Genomic DNA, 21,777 nt, shown 5'->3' on the forward strand with positions numbered 1-21,777 from the left:
CAGAAATAATAAATGCATACTAACATTTATTTTCTCTGGATATCAGCCTAACATTTCCCTTATGCAACCTCCCACCTCCCCAAGACAAACTCTATAAAATGACTAAAACCAATGGCTGCTATTCAAAAGGACATTCTCTAATATCAGCTTTTATACTATTAAGTCAGATGACTTCCACTTATGAGGTTTAAAGAAATGGGCATTTTTGACATTCTATTCTATCTCTACAGGCAAGGAAGAAAAAAATTTTGGAAAAAAAATTACATATATACACATATACCTCCCCAAAGGAATCCTCAACTCTGCTTAAAGACTGTGCCTTTTGCTTATATTTCAAAAAAGACAAAAATAATTTTGGTGTTAATTAATCTAACATATCCAAAAAATTAAGGTTCCACTTTATAACTTAATATACCATAAGAAAGTAACCATTTTAAATAATAGCATCGTAGGCACAACTTCAATAAGGGCTATAGGTGTCTTTTCTGCAGAAATAGAAACAAGCTGCATTTTTTTAATTAAAAAAAAAGGAAAGAAAACACGGTTGTTGACCAAAGTGGAAATAAATCTAGTGTCAAAGATGTCAGATGACATTAAAAAAAAAAGCAGGCATTTCTTTCCAATGGATCGGTTATAAATATAACACTATTTTGGCTTTTAAAAAAAGATATTGCATAATGTCAATCTACTTATTTTGCTGGTCTTTTCCAAGCCAAACTGTTTTCTGACTGAATTCTTTCAGCAGCTTGTGTAATATGACAAAAGAACCAAGAAGAAACCTCTTCCTTGACCTTTTCTCTGTAACTTCATTCATTGATTTTATTGCATTAAATGCTGTCACATTTGTAGAACTGAAAAGAACAATGTCAGTAGCCTCAGTGTCAAGTCCTAAGAATAGAGAGCTGTCACTGAAGTTGTCCAATTCTTTGCCCATGATTAAAAAATGAATATTTCAGATCAATGGGTGACAATCCCATTAAGGTGATAGCCCATGATATCAATTACCACTTCAGTTTCAATTTGGCTGGCTGGCCACAGGGTACCATTTTTCAGCTTCACTTGTGATGGGCTGGCTCTGTGAAGCATGACACCCTTAAATTGCTGCCCATTATCCAAGTGTCATTACTTGTACTGCTTCAGAATTCTCTGAATCACAAGCAGCTACTGAGGTCAAGCTTTGCAACCCGAGGAATTGGACAAGTTGGCAAATTCTTTATATAAAGGAAAAGTTATTTATCTGGCATCTGACTTAGAAAATCTAAAGTTTCCATTATCCTGACAGTATGTCAGTTTTATGTAGGTATATTGATTTAATAATTTAAGAGGTTTTATCAAGATGGCAGGGGGTTAAATGTTTACTGTGTTTGCATTATTCAGAATGCTGCTTTGATTTTCTGGCCTCTATCAAACCGATAATAGATTCTACTTAACTCCTCTCCATAACCAAATATACACATAAAATTGTTCTAATAATCATAAATACATAAAGAGTTTGACTTTAAGTATTGCACTTTAAGTCTATCAATAAAATAAATAAATCTTAACTGCTATCTATTCCATAAGATCCTAAATTTAGCTAAAAATTTATATAGGAAATAAATTTAAACATTCCAGAAATCATTCAGAATTTGAGGATTGGTTTTTGTTTTTTTTTCTTTCTTCAACATTTTGCTAGAAATGTTATGAGTTCAGAACTGTCAGAATTTTTCTAGTAAAATTGTGATATCTGGAATTTTACTTTGATTCTTAGGACTATTATTAATAAATTTGGACTTAATCTACTAAGAAATTATCACCCAAACTTCTCAAATTAGGGTGCTCTACCCGTGAGGGAACTGAAGAGCCAGAGAAAGGGTACTGATAACCATTTGATAAGACTGCCATAGATTTGTAGATCATCATTTTAATAAAAGTTTGTAAGAAAAACAAATTTTTTTAAATTAACCAGTTTAGATATATTGTAGGACAGAATACAAAGCAAACATAAATTGTTAAACGTTAAATTTAATCTTTAAAAAAATTATACTGGGCACTATCCATATCCCCAGATTGGAACTGGGAGATGGAGAATAACTTTACTCTCTTCTTTCACTTGGAAGGTTGAGAAACACGATTTTACTTTATTTAATAACATATTTTTATGTAACTATACTTTTAAAAATCTTGCTAAGAGCATTTTATAAATTGAAGCCCATTAAAGTGCACCTGAGGACTTTGTTAAGGACCAAAAACATTCAGGGTAGGATGCCTTTAAGAGTTGCTCTTTACTAAATCTACGAATAAATCCTGATTTCTTAAAAACAGGGTGAAGCAGTATTGTTTTTTAAAGCTCAATTATCTACAGCATTGCAGTTTAACAAGAAAAATAAGCTCTCGTGCTTTATCAAGCTCAGTTTCCTCTATCAATCAGAAAAACTTAACAACATTGGGGTTGAACCCTACTGAGGAGTTATACATATCCAAACTTTATCCTGTAATATTCTTATTACAAAATATTATACCTCCAACTTTTATTACATCAAACCAAAGTAATAGAAAATAATTAATTCAAAAGCACAAAATAATAATTTAAAAACACAAATTTTATCTACTGTTCAGGATACTTTAAAAAAAAGATTTTGTCAAGGAAAATTTCAAACAGATACAAATAGAGAAATAGAGAAATAGAGAAAATAATATAATCAATGACCATATACTCAGCTCTTAAATAATTAGCAACTCCTAGCAATCTTTCAACTTACTTTTAATCCATATTTTGAGTCCACAACAGTTATGATACCTACAAAAAAATAAATCATTTATCACCTTTATACTTGAGAATAAAAATTAAAACTAATCTATTTCAGCATACAAATGTGACTCAATAAAGTATATTTTTCTCTTGCCAAGGCTGCAATTTAACTCAATTCCATTAATAAGCGCATGCATTTTCAAATGTGTACTGAATCTCCAGCACTACTTTAAGGTATTAGAATATAAAATAAATAACATTTTTAATTTAAATAAACAAACCTTTTAACTTATAATCCAAAATATTGAGACAAATTTTAATTTCATAATATAAAGTAAAATGTGACAAATTACACAAAACAGGTTATTTCTAGTTTATTTTCACATAATCTAATTTGAGAATTTTCTTAACATTTAAATTATTGTTTAATAAACCTGAGATGTCTTAAGATATAATCTCTCACTAAATCTAACTCACACAAATGTTATATATAATTTGAACCTAAATCTCCAGATGATTAATTAGTTTGACAATCTCTGAATTTATATGCTAAATAACTTTTTCAAAGGATAACAGTAGAATGAATTTGTTGATGCCTAAATAATTCAACCAACTGTACGTCACAAATATTAGAGCCAAATAACAGGGCCCAGCTTCAATGATTCTTAAATGATTTCACTGCTTCGTCTATGAAAGATCTGATTTAGAAAAAGGTAAGAGATGTGGGGGAAGGGGTAAGACACAACAGAAGAGAGGCAGACAACACATAATAAGACATAAATAAAAAAAGGATATAGAAAATCTACCTAGTATTTATTTTGAAAGGAAACTCTTAGTCGAAGTACTAATTTGGGAGTTGAGATTAAGATCTAACATCCAAAAAAATAAAATAAAACATAAAAATATACAAAATATCTGACATCTAATTCCACCATTGTCTGGGGCATTAGAATTTGTATGAACAAAGACTTACTTCATCATCAAACTAAACAAGTTTTAAAAGAGTAAGAATGTAAGGAATTAAAAGTATAACATGAGTGAACAAAAATCATCTTAACCATACAATAATATTTACTTGAAAACAAAACAAATTTCCTCTTTAAACTTACCATCAAGATAAATGTCAACCCCTAATTCATCATCAATCCAAAACATAGAAGCTACAGCACCTGAAAATATATATAGTAATCAAATAAAAATATTTCTCCAAACTGAGAAACACAGTTTTACCCGTAATGTTTTAATTTGCCCCAACAGAATTAGCAGGGAAACATGTACACAAATTAAACATGGGTTTCCAATCTTCTTATGGAAATTACAGTGATAGAATCTTTTACTATTTACATCCATTTCTTCTCCTCTCCCTTTATCTTAAAAAACAATAGACCAACTTTTATTAAACAATAAACCCAACACCAAGCTTCTACCAATGAAATAATGATTTACCAACCGATATTATCAAATAATTTGAGCAATATGGCTGTATGCACAAAGAACATATTTTTATTTTCTCTTTCCTGAAAATAATAATCATACAGTTCAAAAATATTAAATTATATCTCTAAAGGAAAGCAAAAGAAAACACAGATAATTCCAAAATCATATGTCAAAAAATATTTGTAAATTCTATAGAAGAAAAAGAACAAGAAATCCTTTCACTATTTATTTAATACTGATATAAAATTTGGGTTTGAGGAAAAATAATTTCTAAATAAGAAATTAAAACTTGTTTTTTAATAGAAACTGGTTCAGTACCAATCCACACACCCTGATTAGTTTACCACAAACACAAGAAAAAGAAAACTGACAGCAAAAGAAGTATTTGATCTTTCAAAGCATCACAGGTCCAGTTAGTGACAGGGCTGTCTAAAAGAATGAGTACTGGAGAAAAACAAGGGTAACTGAACTTGTTCCAATGTCTAAAACTGTCCACCTACCCTGACGAGATGTGATCCCCCAAGCATCACTGTGTGTCAACAATGAAATACCTGTCAGCTGTTTACAATGATTACTCATGCAAGATATAGCAAGGGCCCCAAGATCTAATGGTTTCCAGATACCTATTGATTTTTTCCCAAAAACTTAATAGTTTTCCAATTTGACTGAAATAGGATTTGTGAGTAACAGGGGCTGAATCAATGTCTGTCCCTTTCAAGGAAATTACTTTACCACGACAATTATTTAGCTTAGAACTGGAGAATGTCAGTCTCCTAAATGGGAAACAACTGAATCGCCAATACAAATTTTCTTCACTTACTTGGCTAACAACATGATTTTAATTAATGAGGGGGGGAAAAGTAAGACTACTGTGAGTATCACGACTCCAAACAATAAATCATAAAAAAGTATTAAGTTTTCAACTCAGTATAATTCCTAACATTATACATAAATCATCTTCATTTTTTTTAAATTCACTGATTTCTATTCAGATATCTTATAAGTACTTGATAGTTAGTATTTGCCTAGTATTAAGTTGAACTACAAGAATATATTAGAGCTTTTATCAAAATCAGATGGGTATCTGTGGTATAATACTTACCAGTCCACACAAGAAAGAACTATTTCAAATTTAGATGCAGGAGTTTAGAAGGAGAAGCACACATGAGAGAATGAAGTTAATCAGTAGTTCTCAAACCAGGGTGATTTTTCTCCCCCAGGGGATATTTGGCAATGTCTGGAGATATGTTTAGTTGTCTTAACAAGGGTACTGCTACTGGCATGTTGTGGGTAGAAACCAGGGATGCTGTTAGACATTCTACAATACACAAGACAGCCTCCTACAACAAAGAATTATCTGGCATAAAATGTCATTTGTGCAAAGGTTAAGAAGTCCTGAGTTAGATGATAGAATCTCCCTTTTCAAAACCTAATAAAATGAAAAATAAGATAAAAATTTTAAAGCTAGATTTTGGCAGCTGCAACCAAATACACAACCTCCTGCCATAAGTTTTGAAGAGTGGTGGTTAAAATAAGAAACAAAAAATTCTATGTGACTTATGATAGCTCTTAATTCTACTCCATACCCAGTAAGATTATAGGGAACTAGTTTACAAAGTCCTAATACTTTACAGAAATAGTTTTCAAAATGACAAGAAAAACTGAGGGAGAATAAGCAATATAGAAAAAAAAATTGAAGGTAAAAGTTTCCTGTCATCTTTAAATTTGGGGGGGGGGGAGAGTCACTTTCTAGGGCTCAGAGTAAAATGAAGTGAAAGGTCTCAAGCTCAAGGACATCCCCATACTTTGTGTGATATACAATATATTCATGAAAATTAGAACAAACCCAGGAGGGGGGTGCATGGGGATAAATGGCAATGGACAGAGACTTGGGAATACCATGTACAGATAAAGTGTTCCAGAACTGTCCATCTGAAACCTGTAAAATTTTATTAACCAGCATCAGCCAAATAAATTTAATAAAAATCTAAGTGGATACACAAATTGTGTATATTATTCACTAATATACTGGAATTCAGCAATGCAAGGAATAAAAAAAAAATTAAAAGCACTTGGATTTCTAGAGAGCTGAAAATAGAGCTGAATAGTATGTCTACTGTATCACTACTCCAAACAATAAATCATAAAAAAGTATTAAGTTTTACAACTCAGTATAATTCCTAACATTATACATAAATCATCTTCACCTATCTACCTGATCACCCCTAACCACTCTGCCTGCCTGCCTGATTGCCCCTAACCACTTGCTTAGGCGAGCGCTGTCTGTCTATCTGGTCACGCCTAACCACTGGCCTGCCTACCTGATCACCCCTAAAAGTCACATTGTCCATCTGGCACTCTCAGTCTCCCCTTTCCCTCTACTCCGAATAATACCCAGTTTTCAAACTGGAGCTAAAGAGAAAAAAACAAATATAAGTAAAATGGATAGAGTATATTACTGAACTTCAAAAATTCAAGTCACTTTCAAGGAGGCAGAAAAAATACCCAGACTTTTCTACAGCAATACTCATTGCCCCAATATAATAAAACTAGAGGCCCGAGGCACAAAAAGTTGTGTACTCGGGGGTGGTAGGATCCCCTCAGCCTGGCCTGCACCCCCTCACAATCCAGGAGCCCTCAGGTAGGGTTCCTAGGCCTGGCCTGAGATCAGGGCCTATCGGGGCTTTCCTTCCCTGGGCTGCAGGCAGCTGGCCCCACCCCTGCTGCTTCCACTGCTTGCCATCTATGCAGTGCTATCCCCCCTCCCCTCCCACTTGTGGCTCCCTCTGCAGGTTACAGACTGGGATGCAATGGCTTGGCTGGCCTGGGCCTCCCTCTTTCTTTGCTGGGGGGTGGGACCAGTCCTGCGAGGGGCTGTCTGCCTAACTGATCTCCCCTAACCACTTTGCCTGCCTGCCTGATTGCCCCTAACCACTTGCTTCTAGTTGGTCAGCCTCTGGTTGTTACTGGTCATTATGACCCAGGGTTTTTATATATTAGGATAATGACCAGAAAGTTCAAATGAAAATTTTCCCTAAAAATATTGCCTTCAGCCAAGTAGTCTTTTGAGAATAAAACAATAGGCAGACATTCTCAAACATTAAAGAAAACAACAAACATTGAAACTAAAAAAATAGAGCATTCAAAAATCCTTCATCATGAAATAAAAAGAAAATATTGAACAAGGAAATTCAACTAATCAAAACATACTGAGATCTTGGAACTACATTTGCTAAATTCTGAGAAAAAGAAATTGTGATCTGAAAATCTTGAACCTAGCCAAGTAATCCCTCAAGTAGAAAAACAAAACACAAGTATTCTCAAGCAATTAAGTATGCAAAAACTCAGGGAATACAGAACCTATAGCTTGAAAAGATTACCTGACCATGAAATTCAGTCAATCAAGAGAATGATCAACAAAAGAATGAGAAGCCACAATACTGGCAATGAGGATTAAAACTGCTTAAACAGAAAACTAAACAAAGTAGGACAGAATGTAAATATTAGAAACCTTGACAACATAGCACAGAATACAATAAATCCAAACCAGGAGGAGGGAAAAAGTTGATGGGTGTTAATTCCCTCATCTTCTATTCAGAGAGCTAATAAATAATGCTCTCAAAATTGAAATGTGAAGTTTAAAAAACAACTTGTCCAAAAATCTTCTTCTTTTTTACTTAATTCACATCTCTTGTAAACAAGAAGCATTTACCTGATATTCAGCAATTCCTTCACGTCTTTTAAATTCAAGTTAACTAAATAATTCTATATAATAAAAGGCTAATGTGCAAATTGTCCCCTTGATCAGGAGTTTGACCTGGAGTTCAACCCGGGGGCGGAGCCAGCCCTCCAACTACCTGCAGACCCTCCCCCTAAAAGGCCCCTCCCCCAAAGAGTCCCCATCACAGTGATTGGGGGTGGGGCTGGTTGGAACCCACTCATGCACTAGTTTGTGCACCAGGCCTCTAGTTATTTCAGAATAGCACAAGGAATGAGATCCCATTTTATATAAAATATTTCTGCTTATTTATACAGTTTTCAGAAATGCATAGCACAGGGTTTCCCAGACTTATGAATTTACTAGAGGCACAGTGCATGAAATCATGTACAGGTGGGTCCCTAGGCCTGGCTGGCAATCAGATTCCCACCTCCCCCATTTCCCCTTCCCTAACTACCCATATCTGCCACCACCCACTCCCAGTTCCCTGGCCCCAATAGGGCAATTAGGGCCTGCTGACAGGTAGAGGGACTGGGAGGTTGGTGGCCAGCCCCGCCCCAATCTGAGGGGGGGGGGGGCGGGCAATCAGGGGTGTGGCTGGCCGAGAGAAGGGGCCAAGGGAAGTTTGGGGGTTTGATCAGCTGCCGCAGTGCATTCCGGTCATTCCGGTAGTTCAGGTTGCTAGGCCCCACCCTTAGAGATTCTGAATCAGTAGATCTGTGATGGGGTTCAAGAATCTGCTTTTTTTGGGCCCTAACTTGTCTGCCTCAGTAGGTAGAGTGTCCAAGGCACATGCCCTGGTTGCGGGCTCAAGCCCCAGTAGCGGGTGTGCAGGAGGCAGCCAATCAATGATTCTCTCTCATCATTGATTTTTCTCTCTCCCTCTTCCTTCCTCTCTGAAATCAATAAATATCTATATACTAGAGGCCTGCTGTATGAAATTCGTGCACGGGGAGAGGGGGAAGTAGTGTCCCTCAGCCCAGCCTGCACCCTCTCCAATCTGGGACCCCTCAAAGGATGTCCAACTGCCCGTTTAGGCCCGATCCCGGTAGGCTGCCTGCCTTCCTGATTGCCCCTAACCCCTTCTGCCTGCCAGCCTGATCACCTCCTAACCACTCCCATGCCAGCCTGATTGATGTCTAACTGCTCTCCTGCCAGCCTGTTTGTCCCCAACTGCCCTCCCTTGCAGGCTTGGTGCCGCCCAACTGCCTCCCCTGTTGGCCATCTTGTAGTGGCCATCTTGTGTCCACATGGGGGCAGGATCTTTGACCACATGGGGGCAAGCCATCTTGTCTGTTGGAGTGATGGTCGATCTGCATATTACCCTTTCATTAGATAGGATAGAGGCCTGGTGCACAGGTGGGGGCCAGCTGGTTTGCCCTGAAGGGTTTCCCAGATTAGGGTGGGGGTTCCCTTGGGATGTGGGGCGGCCTGGGTGAGGAGCATGTGGCAGTTTGCAGGCCAGCCCACACACCTCAACGATCCAAGCAGAGGCCCTGGTATCTGGAATTTATTTACCTTCTACAATTGAAACTTTGTAGCCTGGATTGGAGCCAAGCCTTCTGCTTGCTCTGTGGCTGCCGCCATTTCTGTTTGGATTTGTTTACCTTCTACAACTGAAACTTTGTAGCCTTGAGTGGAGGCTTAGGCTGGCTAGGGCAGGTAGAAAGCATGGCTTCTTTCATTGCCTAGGAAACTCAAGCCTCCCTCCTGCTCTCTGTGGCTGAAGCCATCTTGGTTGGGATAATTTGCATACTCGCTCTGATTGGCTGGTGGGCGTGGCTTGTGGGTGTAGCAGAGGTATTGTCATTTGTATATTACTTTTTTATTAGATAAGAGAGAAAACTCTAATATGCAAATAGACCAAACGGCAGAACAACCAAACTACTGAACAACCGGTAGTTATGAAATGTGCTGACCACCAGGGGGCACATGTGGAATATGGCAGGCATTGGCAACAAGTGGCAGAGTGCGGAACATGATGGGCATTGGTCTCAGTTGGATGGTGGAGCAGATGAGCAGGGGCACCAGACCAAAATGGGGCACCGGTCACTGTCATCAGGGCAAGACTGAAAATTCTTTGCTCTCGCATACCGAAGTCCGGCCTGGTGCTTGCACCTGCTGCCAGGGCTGGCCCCACTTGCACCTGCTGTCATTACTTGAACTCATTGCCAGTGCCCAGAGCTGTCAGTGGGTGGAAGTGGCAGCTGCTGGCCCTGATCACCCCTCAAGGGTTCTCCACCTCCCCCAGCTCCTGAGGGGCAACTGGGGCCGGCAGCCGCCTCTTGCATCCGCTGCTGGTGATGGCCTTGCTCACACCCACTTCTGGTGCCGGCTCCAATTCCTTGGCATTATCAGCGGGAACGAGCAGGGCTGGTGCTGTCAGCGTGTGGGAATGGAGCTGCCAGCAGGTAGGAGACTGGGGGCCATGGCGGAAGGGGCTGGACAGAGGCACGGATGATGGGCTGAGACCTGCCCCCATGCCCACCGCAGCCTCGCAGCCCACAGTTCCTTTCAAAGTGTGTGAATTTGTGACCTGGGCCCCTAATATTAAAAAAAAAAAAAAAAAAAAAAAAAAAAGAATCTGCTCTTTCCACAAGCTCCTGAGGCCAATGCTATCATTCAACCATAATGAGTAGCTTGGCACAGAGAAGTCCTGGGAATGAAATTTACCTACTTGAATTTTAACGTACTGAAACATAGGATGATTTTATTTTAAACTTCATATTTTCTTAGGTATTCTTTAATTTTTAAAAATAATGTTTAATTTCTATCCAAACAATAAAAATCATTATTCTAAAAAAAATCAGAAGAAACATTAACCCATTTATATCTACAATTTGCTGAATCATATTTTATTAAACTCACCTACTCTCAAAGAAAAATTACAAGAGGCCCTAGCTGGTTTAGCTCAGTGGATAAAGCATCAGCTATGGAATGAAGGGTCCTGGGTTCAATTCTGGTCAAGGGCACATGCCCATGTTGCAGGATCAATCTCCAGTAGGGGGCATGCAGAAGGCAGCCAATCAATGATTTTCTCTCATCATTGATGTTTCTATCTCTTGCTCCCTCCCTCTTCCTATCTGAAATCAATAAAAATAAAAGAATGTCACATAGACCTCATTAAAAAAAAAGTTACAAGAGTTTTTCTGATATTACAATGAAAGATACTGATATTTGCTATTTTAAAAAGAGGCATATATTTCCTATCTTTCTAGATTTAAGTGAATTTAATACTTAACACTAGTGTAATAATTCAAATCGTATCATTGGTCAAACCTATTGGACATGTATGAAATGTATAAAAAACCTAGGCATTCCATAAGGACAAAACAGCCCATTCAATACTAGTTTGAAAACATGAGGGCAATGTTATTATGTAATACTTCTAAGTATAATACCATTTATTACATTTGAACCTTCAGTATACTACAATATTTCTTTTAAAATAATTATGACCCTTTTAATAAATTAATCCCAAATGTTACTTTAATATAGTTTTATGGTCCAATGCCATAGATCCAGATCAAAAAGAAATAATGGTATGGATCAGACTTACAAAACAAAACGGTATGAGTTGGACTTGGAAAGGTTCTGCAAACTAGGAATAAGAATGTTACCTAAAAGTTATTTGGGAACCTGGGCCGGCTCAGTTGGTTGGAGCATCATCTTATGCACTGAAAGATTGCCGGTTAGATTCTTGGGCAGGGTACATACTTAGGTTGCTGGTTCGATCCTACATTGGGTGCGTATGGAAGGCAACAAATCAATGTTTCTCTCTCTCTAAAAAAAAATAAAACATATATATTTAAAAAAAGTTATTTGGGTAAGAAGGAAACAAACCCATTGACAGAAACAGGTCAACTTTGTGTAGCTTTCACTGGGGAAGTTTATATATAATTCCATTCAAAGGTAAAAATTTCATGAATAATCAATCTACACCAGGAAAAAAGCCTGTGGGTGTAGCGGAGGTATGGTCATTTGTATATTACTTTTTTATTAGATAAGAGAGAAAACTCTAATATGCAAATAGACCAATGATTCAACTCTACACCTTATAATAATGCTGGAGGCCCGATGCATGAAATTCATGTAAGAGGAGGCCTTCCTTCTCCCAGTTGCCAGCACCGGCTTCCCTCTGGCACCCAGATACGTACTCGGGCTGGCTTCTCTCCAGCCACCTGCCGGCACCTGGGACCTGGGCTGGCTTCCCTTCAGCCACCTGCCAGCACCCAGGACCTGGGCTTCCCTCCGGCCATGGCTTCATCTGGAAGGATGTCCAGAAAGATGTCCGGTCTGATTAGCATATTACCCTTTTATTATTATAGATTTACTCCCAAAATTATTATATTTTAATTTTAGTAGCAGAAAAACAAAATGCTAACAAATAATTTACAGGAATAAGTACTGCTAGAATTAGAATCCAAAAGCTCTTGAGATTACATGACCCTCTAAGAAAACTGTATTGGAAAATAATCAGAAATACTAGTAAGATCTAATCAAATATAAAGTTAAAAGTAAAATGTCTCAAATTTTCCTAAATTTTCGTATTTTTAACAATTTTTGTTTCTACTAAAAACCCTAAACCAATCAATAAAACTTCAAATTCTATTTTGAGATTAAAAGTACTAAGTACTTTGATCATGATTTATCTTCTAAAGAACATGACAACACATATTTTTCCTCTCTTAACCAAAGAAGAAAGCTTTAAAACTCATTTTAGAGATTTCTCTAGTATAGTTATTAAAAAAAAATGTAAGAACTATGTAATGGTTATTAATAATGTTGTTTCTTACCAGGATCTGCTAATCCCGTGGTCTCTAACAGTATGTAATCAAATTTCCCCTTCTTCTGCATCAAATTCTCAATTGCTTTAAGGCCATTGTCCCTGGAGAATAACAAAATATACTATTGGGTATTGGCCTGAATATTTTAAAGCAATCATTATAAAAATTTAAAAACATATTCAGCAATCTGAGACAAAAATATCTTTAGGCATGTGAAAATTTAACTCACTTCCAAACTTATAACAAAATGTCCATTCAATATTTACCAGTGAAGGAAAAAAATAGATGCATATACACTGATAAATAAAAAGAAATCAGATACATAATAAATTAATACTTAATTTTACTAAAATTAAAAGCAGGGGAAATGTTTGCTATACCTGACTATAAAATAAGTCAGAATCTATTATTTTTATATTTTTTTGAAAAAATCGACATCACAAATAATAATAAAATTTATGAATTACAGTAATTTAATATAACAGCTAAAAGGATACTACAGTAATTTAATATAACAGCTAAAAGGATACTACTGGTAAATACCATTTATCTCTGTTTTAAATTAGAGTACCAGGTTTTAATTTCCCTTTTTCCTTATAAAAAGTATAAGAAAATAATTAATAGATGTATTTTGGTTATTTAAGAAAATTCATTATGACTTTAGCCTTGTTAATATATTTGACTCAAAGTCAAACACCTAAGATAGTAAATGATGTAGAGGAAATTTAATTCACTAGAATATACAAAACTCACAGTGCAGTTGTTAATTTTCCTAATTCTCTCAACAAATACTTGAGTGACTGGTATGTGTCAGATCCTTTTCTAAGTTCTATGGTATATTAGTGAATAAAATAGATAGTCCTTGGAAAGAACTATAACTGGTGGAAAATAATGTGAGGATTTTCTCTTTTTTTAATAGTCATTCATTTTTGTTTTTAGAGGATGAAGTCTTAGAACAAAGAACAATGACTTAACTAAACTCAGGCCATTTTTCACAGATAAAATGAGACTTTTATGCACCACAGAGATTAAATAAACCCTGACATAAAAAAAACTCAATAAAAGGACCAAAATATTAGAGCATGTAGAAAAAGAAATAAAATAGCAATAAACACTTTAAGTCTATTTTCTATTTGTAAATACAATGAAGCAGACTGTAAATTCAGTAAAATTACATAAGAAAATCAAATATAATAAGTTAACATTTACAGTAAACCAACAAGAACACTAAACACATTCCTCACTTTACTGAACAGCACAGGCAACCGTTTCTAAGTTCCAGCCATTCTTCATAGAGCTCTCCACCTTGGCTCACAGCTAAGGATTTCTCCACTGCACTTCCTGAAATAATAAGAAGTACTCCAGATTATGTTCACTAGGAAACCAAAAAAGAAAAAAAGAAAAATTATATATATAAAAGGCTAAGTGACCAACTGTCCGGCCATCTAACCAACTGGCAGATACATATGATGCACACTAGCAATCCTACATAATAAAGCAATCCTACATACTTTTTTTTGTATAATAAAGCTAATATACAAATTAACTGAATGGCAGAATGACTGGTTGCTATGATGTGCACTGACCACCAGGGGGGGAGACACTCAAAACAGGAGCTACCCCCTGGTGGACAGTGTAATCCCACTGGGCTCAAGGCTGGCGAGCGCAGCAGCGGAAGCCTCTCCTGACTCCACGGCAGCACTAAGGATGTCTGCCTAAGCCATCAATCAGACATTCCCTGAGAGTTCCTGGACTGCAAGAGGGCACAGGCTGGGCTGAGGGACGCTCTGAAGTGCACAAATTTTCGTGCACTGGGCCTCTTGTTTAAAAATAAAAGTTGACACACACATGTGCAATACATATAGCTTTTGCTGGTGCCAATCTAGACAGAGTAGGAATATTCCTATCTGAATCCATTTTGGGACATGGTCAGTTATATATTGCTTTCGTTTGAGTTCAAAGAGCTTGTGATGTTAAAGTTCAAGTTGTAAATACTTAATCACAAGGGAAATTAGGTACTCTGAAAGTGTTTTTACTCTTAATGTGATATATAGGGATATATTAGAATAAGTTTAATCAATTTATTAGTCATTGTTTTTATCAATATTGTTTTTATGTTATGTTTTTGTATCATGTGTTTTTATATCATTTTTGTTGTTTTTATATCATGTCTTTGTTGTTGTTACATCAGGTTGTTATTTATTAATCAATTTATATATTATTTTCATACACATTTTATATATTTTCATCTCTGACACTTCTATTATAGAGAAAGGATGAATAGTGATATTAAAATATTTCTTCTAATTAATTTCCTTTACATGTACATGAATTCGTGCACCAGGCGACTATTGTATATATATATAGTTAATGCTCAATAATGGAGAATTCAAAGCAAAAAATGCATTTTATAACTTTTATTCTATTTTATTCATGCAGCTTCCTTATCTTAATCTATACTAACTCCAGCTTATTTTAGCTTTCATTTCTTACAAAGTAATGAAGTCCCTAAGGAGACAAGTCTAAAATTAATGAATCATACCAATGCACTCTTTCTTGTTTGTGGTCAACTTCCTAGATAGTGCGTTTTAAATATTAGTTTTCATATGCCCTTCAACCTCCTAGGGTCCTTATCTATATTTTTCTTTTCATTCTTCCTCTAAATTGTTTTTGTTTCTATTAGACAGTCTACTCTGTAATCCAAATGTGAGTAAAAACCCTGGTTCATTTGAGGAAGTTTGCTTACCCAGGGAATCAATGTGCTCACTTAAATATTAAATTTAGTTTCCTAGCAATGCCTACTTGAGAAAAAAATATATTTGAGATTCTTATACACATAAGAATCATATAAGAATACTTTTCAAAAATCTTATTTTTTTTCCCCAATAAAGAAATATACCAAAGCCAGGAAAGAGTTCTAATTGTCCAGTAACGCAAAGAGCCAAAAAAATTTTTTTTTAATTCATATACTTTTTGTTTATATTTCCGTTAGGAGCTGACAAAGAGCTTTGAAAGGTGTTGCCACAGAATTCAGGGTGTAGAGAACATCAATAAAATGTGAAGGAAAGTATCATGAATGCTGTAAAGGACAAATTGTGAAAATGACCCAGGAAGAATGAAAAAAAGTAGTAAGAAATAATGTTATCAATATCCAAAAGATCAGTTAATTATTCAATAGAAGCCAGAATATAAAATTGTGATTTAAAAATCTTGGGATTTTAATTTTGTCTAACAGGACTTTTCTCTTTAGTTTACTGGAACCACAAACGACAATTAACCAACAGGCTTTCCATCCTGTTCATAAAAACTAGCTCTTTTATTAATTTACAACAGGAAAAAAATAGTATACCTTATGAATTATCCCACAAAAGTTACATTTTTTGGCTAAAAGTGAGCCTTTATTAAAATTCACACTTAAGAAGAAAAACATATAAAAGTAATAAAGAACTGAGTTTTATATTTCTGTATGGATTTTTTTTAACTACAGTTCAACATTAAAAACAAAATATTGAATGTTTAATGCATGTATGTTCACTGGTAACTGAAGTTTTTTGAAGATAGAGACCATATGTTCAACATATTTTTAAAATCTTCAGTTTTAATTGCTTTGCAGATAAATATTCAACTAGGAAACCTTACAATAAATGAAGCATTTTTAATTTTTTAAAAGCTGATACTAAACAGTATAATCATTACAAAAGTATCTTTCTAGTTCCTGAAAGAACTTTCTTTCATATCAAATATCATAGATTTTTACTTCTGGAGTAATTTATTTCATGTAAAAATTTAATTCCATTGATATGAATTTGAAAGTTATACACAAAAATTTATAGAAACTATCTAATTTCAGTATTCAAAATCTGTCCAAAGGAAAACTTGACAGAAATTAATCTCGCCAAAACCGGCTTGGCTCAGTGGATAGCGCACTGGTCGGAGGACTGAAAGGTCCCAGGTTCGATTCTGGTCAAGGGCATGTACATTGGTTATGGGCAAATCCCCTGTGGCGGGTATGCAGGAGGCTGCTGGTTGATGTTTCTCTCTCATTGATATTTCTAGCTCTCTATATTTCTCCCTCTCTGTAAAAAATCAATAAAATATATTTAAAAAAAAGAAATTAATCTCATTCTTCCAAAACTATCCACATCAATATATTCACATTATAATGCGCTGCATTTCATTTTTAAACATGAAATATCAAGTCACAAATGGGATGAACTATCTTATAAATTCTTGCAGCACAGCATTTATTCAATTTGACTTACCTTCCCCAAATTCATTTAAAATAACTGCAATTCTTTTACTGTGTTGCTCTGTCAAAATATAGTTCAGAAGTGTTGTCTTCCCAGCACCTATAAAAATATGTTTTATAGATCTTATAAAATAACAAAATTTAAAGATACAAAAAGATAAGAGACACAATGGTTTTAAAAATATTATTTAATTAAGTTTATTCTAGAGGAAGATTAAAGTGTCCTTTGAAAAGTATTAAAAATGTTTTGTTGACATAACAATTTATAAATACTTACAAATACTCCTATAAGTTAGGTCACACAGCTTTCTTCAATCTCATTATGACAAAAATAATATGCCTTCTACATAATTTATAATACAATTAATACAAAGGCTTTAAAATTTTCTATTAAATAAAAAAATATTGAATAGCTTCCAAATAATAAAGTACTGATGTAGTTTATACAATATTTAAATCCTTTTGCATGATAATGTTTCTTAGCCAAGAATATAAAACTTAATTATAAAGATCTTTTATTTCAACATCCATCATTAACCAGATACAAATTGAAACTGACTATATGTCTACTTTTAGTAAGCTTAAAGCAAATTTATATATATTATATAAATTATATATATATATATAATTATATATATAATTATATATATATATATATATATATATATATATCACACAAAATAATGGATGTAGGAAATAACAAGATAGAATATTCAGTCTTTAGAAAGACAGACTCATAAAGCTACACTAACTTTATCCAGTAGGTGGCATATTAAACCTATTACGTTCAGCTGAAGTAGAAGAAAAACATTTGTCTTGTGAGCCATAGACAGCAAAATTCATAGAGAGGGGAAAAAATCCCAACTGCACAGTACTTTATTTCAATTGTATAAATAAATCATTTATTTGTTTATTTTTCTGTTGGTGGACATTGAGTTGTTTCCAGTGTTTTGTTATTACAAGCAGTTGTACTTATCTTCTGAAGTGGATTTACAAGATTTCTAGGAAATTACTGAGTATTAGGGTATTGATATCTTCTAAGTCATATTCCTTCAAAAACTGAAGGATGGAAGGCTTGTGTTTAGAGTGCTCTATGTAGGAAGCTCAACGTCACTGAAGTGTGAAGTATAGAATGGAAGGGACATACCTTGAGGAGGCAGTGCCATAAAGAAATTCTCAAAGAGTAAGACAAAGGCCATGGACATGAGTGCTCTATTAGGTAGTGGCAGTGAAAATGGACAGGAGGTTGTAAGATATCTTATAAAATTATTAACGCTTAACAATTAACTATATTATGAAGCAAAAGACTTTAACATGTAGTTCATTCAAAAGCTATTATGGACCAGATTTCATGCTGTACCTTGGTGAAAAGAGCACAAAACAGAAATTCAGATCAATAAAGAGGCAATTATGTTACAGGATGAAACATTTAATAGATGTATAAGATGTTATGGAGCACCTAAGAGGACATCTAGCCAGAAGAATAAAAGTAAGAAGACTATACAAGGGCCTGGCTGGTGTGGCTCAGTGTTTGAGCATCGACCTATGAACCTCGAGGCCACGGGTTGATTCCTGGTCAGGGCACATGTCCGAGCATGCAGGAGGCAGCCAATCAACGATTCTCTCTCATTATTGCTGTTTATATCTCTCTCTCCCTCTACCTTTCCCTCTGAAATCAATAAAAATATGTTAAAAAGAAAAGAAGAAGAATATACAAGGGCTAAAGTTCTTGGTACCATTTAGAAGTAGGTCAATGTTGGGTCACAGTTTTGCAGGCTGGAGAGTTTGTCAAGAGCCAGACAATTCACGTTAAGGAATTTGAACTTTAACCCAAATAGAAACCACAGAAGAGTGTGATACAATCAGAATGACATTAATAAAAACCATTAAGGCTAAAATACACAGATACTTCTCAAAAGTACACTAGAGGTACGTTTCCAATTAAGTACCTCTAGTGTAAGCGCATAAACTGTCCTTCAGGAAACTGGCATGTTTACAAACCTATGAATTCAAGTGTCCCAGTGCATTCTTGAACGACCTCAGTTTAAAGAAATACAGTCTGCTTCCGGTCAACATAACAGTGTAGGTAGATGTGGTTCTCACATCCTCCCACAAGCACAAAGTTACAACTACACTCCAGAACAACTATCATTCAGAACCTCCTGAAACTGAGCTGAATGCAAGTCTTAAAACTTCCCTAACCTGGTGAAGGAAACAGACACACAAGTTCAGGAAGCACAGAGTCCCAAACAAGATGAACCCACATCAAGACACATCACAATTAAAATGCAAAAGGTTAAAGACAAAGAGAGAATCTTAAAAGCAGCAAGAAACATTGCCGAAACCGGTTTGGCTAAGTGGTAGAGTGTCAGTCTGCGGACTGAAAGGTCCCAGGTTCGATTCCGGTCAAGGGCATGTACATTGGTTGCGGGCACATCCCCGGTAGGGGGTGTGCAAGAGGCAGCTGGTTGATGTTTCTCCTTCATCGACGTTTCTAGCTCTCTCTCTCTCTCCCTTCCTCCACTCGGTAAAATATCAATAAAATATATTTAAAAAAAAAAAAAGAAACAAGCAGTTACCTATAAAGGAGCCCCCATTCGACTGCTGATTTCTCATCAAACTTTGCAGGCCACAAGGGATCAACAAGAAGTATTTAAAGTGATGAAAAGCAAGAACCTCTAACAAAGATTACTCTACCGAGCAAAATATCATTTAGAATCAAAGGACATACAATGAGCTTCCCAGTCAAGAAAAAGCTAAAGAAGCTGAAACCGGTTTGGCTCAGTGGATAGTGCGTTGGCCTGCGAAGTGAGGGGTCCCAGGTTCGATTCCGGTTGAGGGCATGGCATGTACCTTGGTTGCGGGCACATCCTCAGTGGAGGGTGTGCAGGAGGCAGCTGATGGATGTTTCTTTCTCATCGATGTTTCTAACTCTCTATCCCTCTCTCTTTCTCTCTGTAAAAAAAAAAAAAAAAAATCAATTAAAATATATATATATTTTTTTAAAAAGCTAAAGAAGTACATCACTGACAAACCTATGTAACATGAAATGTTAAAGGGTCTTTTTCAAGAAGGAAAAAAACAATATGAACAATAAAATGGCAATAAATACAAACCTATCAACAACTGAATCTAAAAAAAACCCCACAAAATTAACGAACAAACAGATCAAAAACAGGCTCATAGATATAGATGGGTGTTGGGAGGATGGGTGAAAAGGGTGGAGAGATTTAGAAGTAGAAATCGGTAGTTACAGAATAGTTATGGGGATGTAAAGTACCGCATAGGGAATACAGTCCGTCATTATCTGATAACTGTATGGTGTCAGATGGGTATAAGATTTATTGGGATGGTCACTTAGTAAGTTATATAATGCCTAATCACTGGGGTGTACACCTGAAACAATATTGTGTGTCAACTGTAATTGAAAATAAAAATAGACGGTTAAAAAACAAAAATAAAATCTCGGAGGGCAGAGCGTACACCTATGAAATGTTAAAGGCCAAGTGTTTTAAAAACAGATCTCAAACAAAAGGAAAAAAAAGTTTGAGGGAGCTGGTATTTCCAGGAGTGGCTGGGGAGAATGGCTTGAGGGGAGGGGAAGGGGGATTCACTGAGGCCTGCCCTTGTGTGGAGCATTTTACTGGCAGGACATCCTTTCATGGCCACAGGCTTACAAGGTGGGCATTTCCGGCCCCATTTTGCAGGTGAGGAACTCAAGACAGGTGACCAGTATTGTTTCCATTTTCAAATGAGGTAGATAAGCTTCAGAAAGGTAATGTGTTCTCAAGGCCAAGGGCACAGTTTGGGGGCGGGTCCGGGCTTCAGACCGCAAAACCAGAACTAGTTACTATTCAAAATGCGAAGTTAATTTTGAATCTCACAGGATACGTGTGAATCGGGGAGCCAGTGGCCCAGCCCGCACCTCCAGAGGCATCAGCCAGGATGCCTAAAATCTGTGAGCCCCGCCACATCCCCGGAGACCAGGGTCCTCTGACCGGGATGGTTAGTTACCTAAATACCCGGTGATAATTGTGACTGGGATCTTGGCGCCGGGGCCAGGCTTTTCCTCCTGCTCTCTCTGCTTCGCCTCAATGGGGACCAATTCAGGACAATCCTCCTCCGCCGCCAGCTCCTCGTCCTCGTCCACAGCGCCGAAGGCCTGTGACATCTCGGCCGGCCGACAGCGCGCACCCGGCTCCCTGAGCTCCAGACCTGGGACCGGCCCGCGGAAGAGCGGCCGCTCACGCCGGCCACGCCACGCCAGGCGCGGTACTTACGTCATCACGCCGCGACGCCAGGCTCCTCCGAGCCCCGCCCCTTTTACCTGGGCTCCGGCTGCGGACCGCCCAGCGTCTTAGCCACGCCCCCAGGGTGTTCCCGGAAGTTGAGGGCGGCGGGCGGGGTTCCTGGAGGAGCCCAGCTCTGAGGCCGTCACTGTGTGCACGGGTCCGAGGGCCGCTTTAATGGCCGAAGGCTGAGAGAAAGCTGAGGCCAGGCTGGTTGGAACCTGACCCCGAACAGCTTCCACAGGGCATACACTTTATCAACGTGACGTTAAATGAATTTTTTAGTATAATTAAAAAAATGTTTTTGATTCATAAGGAAAAAAATGGAAGGTTAGGTTAGAACAATACAGTGTTAATTATATGTATATTTTATAACCAGTGAAACCTTTTTCTTTTTTAATAATTACATATATTATGTGTATCCAAATGTTTGCAATGCACACACATTACTTTCATTTATTGTTCTTTGTCACTATTTGTTGGAATCTTAGGTAACCTAAGTTCATTTTCTTTTTTTCTAAAATACATTTTATTGATTTTTTCAGAGAGGAAGAGAGAGGGATAGA

The 21,777-nt window shown here is 36.5% G+C and overlaps 1 protein-coding gene across 2 annotated transcripts in view; it reads right to left on the bottom strand.

Moving 5' to 3' along the window:
- Positions 1 to 21,221, bottom strand: part of LOC311630480 (zinc-regulated GTPase metalloprotein activator 1C) — a 42,779-nt gene extending 21,558 nt beyond the window's left edge. For both annotated transcript variants that reach the window (XM_084899538.1, XM_084899537.1), the window contains exons 1-6: positions 20,937 to 21,221; positions 16,936 to 17,022; positions 13,918 to 14,014; positions 12,683 to 12,774; positions 3,841 to 3,900; positions 2,742 to 2,779 (exon numbers count right to left, since the gene is read on the bottom strand). In XM_084899538.1, the coding sequence (XP_084755664.1) occupies positions 2,742 to 2,779; positions 3,841 to 3,900; positions 12,683 to 12,774; positions 13,918 to 14,014; positions 16,936 to 17,022; positions 20,937 to 21,093 (531 nt within the window). In that variant the 5' untranslated portion in view covers positions 21,094 to 21,221. The remainder of the gene's footprint in view (positions 1 to 2,741; positions 2,780 to 3,840; positions 3,901 to 12,682; positions 12,775 to 13,917; positions 14,015 to 16,935; positions 17,023 to 20,936) is intronic.
- Between the last annotated feature and the right edge of the window lie 556 nt (positions 21,222 to 21,777).

This window comes from Pipistrellus hanaki (genome assembly GCF_964339955.1).
Source record: "Pipistrellus hanaki genome assembly, chromosome: 11".
In the NCBI taxonomy this organism is placed as follows: Eukaryota; Metazoa; Chordata; class Mammalia; order Chiroptera; family Vespertilionidae; genus Pipistrellus; species Pipistrellus hanaki.